The sequence below is a fragment of the Sesamum indicum genome, linkage group LG9 (genome assembly GCF_026168435.1).
Source record: "Sesamum indicum cultivar Baizhima isolate 11 linkage group LG9, ASM2616843v1, whole genome shotgun sequence".
Classification (NCBI taxonomy): Eukaryota; Viridiplantae; Streptophyta; class Magnoliopsida; order Lamiales; family Pedaliaceae; genus Sesamum; species Sesamum indicum.
Window position 1 is genome coordinate 6,105,924 of NC_142665.1, and position 4,425 is coordinate 6,110,348.

Below are 4,425 nucleotides of genomic sequence, written 5' to 3' on the forward strand. Positions count from 1 at the left end.
CTCGGACCACATCAGTCCTAGAAGGACAGTATGAATAATAAAGGTCACTCTGTCGAACGAAAATCTGGAAAGAGAGATAGACCCTCAGCAGGCGGGGAAATTCTCCTATATATACAGGTTTGGTCCCCCTAGATCGGGAATAGCTCCCTAACTCTCTAAGCATCCTTCCAAGCACTCTTTATGCATTATTCACACATTTTTCTTTCAATTCATTCAACATATCTCCATTTCTTCTTACATTTATTTACTTTCTCGTTTTATTTAACTCAAATCCAATATTAAATATGGGCGTCGGAGTGATACCGTATTTTTTTTTTGCAGGTCCTTTTTTTCTATGTCCATAATTAGAAATGATAAGATTTAATATATGTAAATTTTGATCAAAGAATTCAACTGTTTAAAATTAATTTTTTTTAGAGAGAGAGAGAGAGATTTTCTGACACATTTAAACTCAACTTTGAAATCAAGAGGAACAACTTTAAAGCTGGTTTTAGAATAGCTTGAGCGGAAAGCAAGAAGAGCAATAATTGATAAGGCATGAGATTCCAAAATTTTCCATACAAAAAGACTTCGTTAAACTCTGCACTGCAAGACAAGAATATTCACCTACAACTTCACGTACTATCTCTCCTCCTTTCCCCTTCTCCACAAAACCCTAATTTCTAAATATCATCACTCGTATATTTCTTGAGTTCCATGCAAGAAACCATAAAGCTTTCCAACTATCACAACAATTTTTAAATTATCAATACATAACTATATATTTATTTATTTATTAAAAATTAAAAAAAGAAAATAATTCTCCATGCATCTTTTCACCTGTATAAATCAACTATGCTTACTACCCCAAACCCCGCCAACAAACAACAAAAAATCAGATAACAATTAATAATATCAATCATCCTCAGCTACGTACCACCATGCCGCTACCAGCACCGCCGCCAGCACAACAGCAGGGGCAGCGGCAGCGCCACCCGTTCCTGGTGAGAAGCATCGCCGGTGTTCTGCTAGCGCTCATACTCATCACCGGCCTGGCGGTTCTCATCATCTGGCTCTCAGTGCAGCCAAGAAAGCTGAGATACTCCATCGAAGAGGGCTCCATCAGCGGCTACAACCTGACCAACGACCGCCTCAACTCCAACTTCCACTTCGTCCTCCGGGCCGAAAACCCCAACAAGAGGATATCCTTGTACTACGACAGGATCGACGTGACGGTGTCGTATGAGGATCAGAAGCTGTCTGTGAACAATGTCCACCCGTTTTATCAGCGCAGGAGGAATATCACGCATTTGGATTTGGATTTGGTGGCGAAGGATGCAGTGCTGTATGGGGCTGTGGCCCGAGATTTGAAAATGGAGCGGGGCTCCGGGAGTGTTGACTTGGACGTGAAGATCCGGGCCAAGATCAGGTTGAAGGTTGGGGTTTTCAAGATCCATCGCAAGCTTAAGGTTGAATGTGGGCCAATAACGGTGCCGTTTTCACCGTCTAAGGGTTTTGAGAGGGTTTTCTGCGATGCAGATATTGATTAAGATGAATGAAGAATAATTAACGTTAGAAATGAGTGTTCTTGAGCTTGCTGTCTTTCTTTCTTTTTTTTTTTTTTTTTTGGTATTTGTGTGGATATTGCGAGTCTTCAAAAATTCCTTTTTTCCCCCGATAATTGTCTGAATGTTTCAATTCAATTGGTGTGACATACATTTGTATTTTTAATTTTTTTAAGAAAAGGAAATCTTGGATTGTAATTGATTTCAGTTGTTAATTATCGTATTTTGAGACTGTGATTAGTTGTTAAATATCTTGCTCTTTTAGATTTCTATTTTTTCGAAATAAATCCATCAATGCCTAGACAAATTAGATACTTTTAATTTCTAAGTTAGAATACTCATGAAATGATACCGAGTATGAGCCCTTGTTTACTTTTAATAAACTACTACAGTTTCATGTGGTCTTCGAAAGCATATAAAAAGAAATTATGGTATAAAATAATGATAAAAAAAAAGTATGTAGAGAAAGACAATTACGATGTGAGGGGATGAGAAAAAAAAAAGTCCCTAAGAAAAGAAAAAAAATGTGAGTGAGGTAAGAAAGAAAAAATAATAAATTATAATTATAAATTTATTAAAAATATAGAAATTTGTGAAAAAAAAAGGCATGACAAATAAGGTGAGAGAGAAAGATGATTAGTGGTTGAGAGAAAAAAATTATAATTGTGAGATTATTAAAAAATATTAAAATTAATATTCTGACCATTTTTTTAAAGAAAAAATGAATTAAATAATAAATTTTAGTACTCGAAAATTGATACAACAAAATAAATACATATATCTTTATAATTTTAGTACCAAGTGAATTAAACTTGGTCATATATTATTATAATACAATCTAAAATAAATTGTATTATTAATATAGTAAGAAAGTAGCTACAAAACCCATTTATTGTATAAACTATAAACAGGCCAAGAACTATTCATTAGAACCTACTAAGAGCAAGTTTATAAAAACTTAGATTGATTTATAAATTCATCATAAATAACCAAAACAACCAATATGGCCCAAATAGTTTCTTATTTTCCTTCTACTAGGGCATTGGATGAAAAATAAATCAAATACATTTTTCATTTAAGGGTTTTGCAAAACACCAATCTTAGATTATATTCTCCTCCTCCTCTCCAAATAATTTTTAGGATCTACTAATTAGACCGCTCTAAAATGCAAAATCATACATTTTTCAAAAAAAAATTTAAAATTATACTTGCACCCTATTTGAAAATTTTTTTATTTAAAATTGATCCCTTTCGTTAGGGTTTGAACGCAATGATAATATCAGCAAAAAAAACAAATAAACTTTCAATTTTTATCCTTCATCAGTATTTTTTTAATAATATTTTTATATTTATAAAAAAATAAATGCGTAAAATAAAAAAACATAATTGTAATTAGTAGCTCCAAAAACGAATGGTAAAGTGACCCAAAAAAAGAAAGGAGCCCAACAGGATAAGTCTATCAACCCGCCACAAGCCTAAGGATGTCGGCCTTGCAAGGGATTAGGCATTGGCCCCGGGGCCTCAGCAACCTCCTCGCGTGGTAGCTGGCGACCCACGTGAGGGAACCCGACCAACAAGTTGCCGGGGCTCCCGACACTAACTGAACCAAAAAGTCCATCCACTGCCAAATAGGACAATCATGGATCTGGGAAGCTCTGATGGAAGAATCCACCCAACAACTAGCTTGGAATGTGGGATAGCTTACCTGTTGGAGTGACCGTATCATCAGGGATAAGCCCTATCCACTGGAGGAGCATCTATCCTCAAGAAAGGAGGGATTCTGTCTATGGATACCCCTTTTTCGAGTCCAGTAGGAGATAAACTCCTCTCAACCATTGCAGGAGCCAATCGTAAATATGCCTATCACCTCACTTTAGAGGGGTAACTTGCAATTTTACACACTCACACATGAGAAGCTTTGATGCATAATCACTAAGCGCTTATCCTACCATGGATTGTTTTTCTCGCAATTATCATCTTTTAATTGTTTACTGACTGAATATTAGAATGATAATGTGTTTTTTGCAAATCTCTATTTTAAGACTTGTGAAATTCAAAGCCCAAAGACCTTGAGTTGAACTTATCCAGACGAGCAATTTTTTGCTCACATTAGTAATAAAATATTATTTCCTAATTATAATTATTAGATAAAAAGTAGTTATTCATGAACCAAAAAACTAGATAGCTGTTTTTTTGTACTTCATATATATAAAAGTAGAAAATGAGCCAAACGATTGCTAGAGTTTAAAAAAATCCCTAATTAGCATTCCAATATATTAAAACAAAATGTCAATGGATTTACAATACAACAGTTTAAAATTAAGCAAATATTGAAAGAGTTAGCAAAGGCCCTTTGTGTGACCGATTTATAAATTTTTTAAAATATCTTATAACATAAAGTAGAATATTGTTCACTAAATTACTTGAAATTAAGTTTATAAGATCTCGAAATGTTAGGCGTTTATATGTTATTTCAAAATAAATAGCTTAATTTTAATATTTTAACAAATATCTTTTATTTTATTTACATTAGTTACAAAATCATCATTACTAATATCTTATATGTTTTAAAATTTTATTTTATTCAAATATTTCAATAACTTAATTTTAAAGAAAACCAACTATCTTAAAAACACAAAAATTATTTTATAAAAAAATATTGATCTTTAATTTTTTTAAAAAATAAATTCACTAAATTAATATCATCCCAATGATAAAAAGCCGCTAAAGATGTGCATGTTAGTTGGTGCAGCCCCAGCCCAAAATACTCCTTTAGGACCACATTCGATTTAGATTAAAAGTGCGAAGCCCACAAGTAAAGTTGGGCCCTAAACTACGCCGTTTAAGGAATATTGAGTTTGGAAATGTGGTACTGAATCTT

General features: G+C 33.4%; 1 protein-coding gene across 1 annotated transcript; it reads left to right on the forward strand.

Moving 5' to 3' along the window:
• The first annotated feature begins 694 nt into the window (after nucleotides 1–694).
• Nucleotides 695–1,767, forward strand: LOC105170764 (uncharacterized protein At1g08160). Its single transcript, XM_011091671.3, has one exon. The coding sequence runs from the start codon at nucleotides 921–923 to the stop codon at nucleotides 1,527–1,529; it is 609 nt and encodes a 202-aa protein (XP_011089973.1). The 5' UTR covers nucleotides 695–920; the 3' UTR covers nucleotides 1,530–1,767.
• The last annotated feature ends 2,658 nt before the right edge of the window (nucleotides 1,768–4,425 follow it).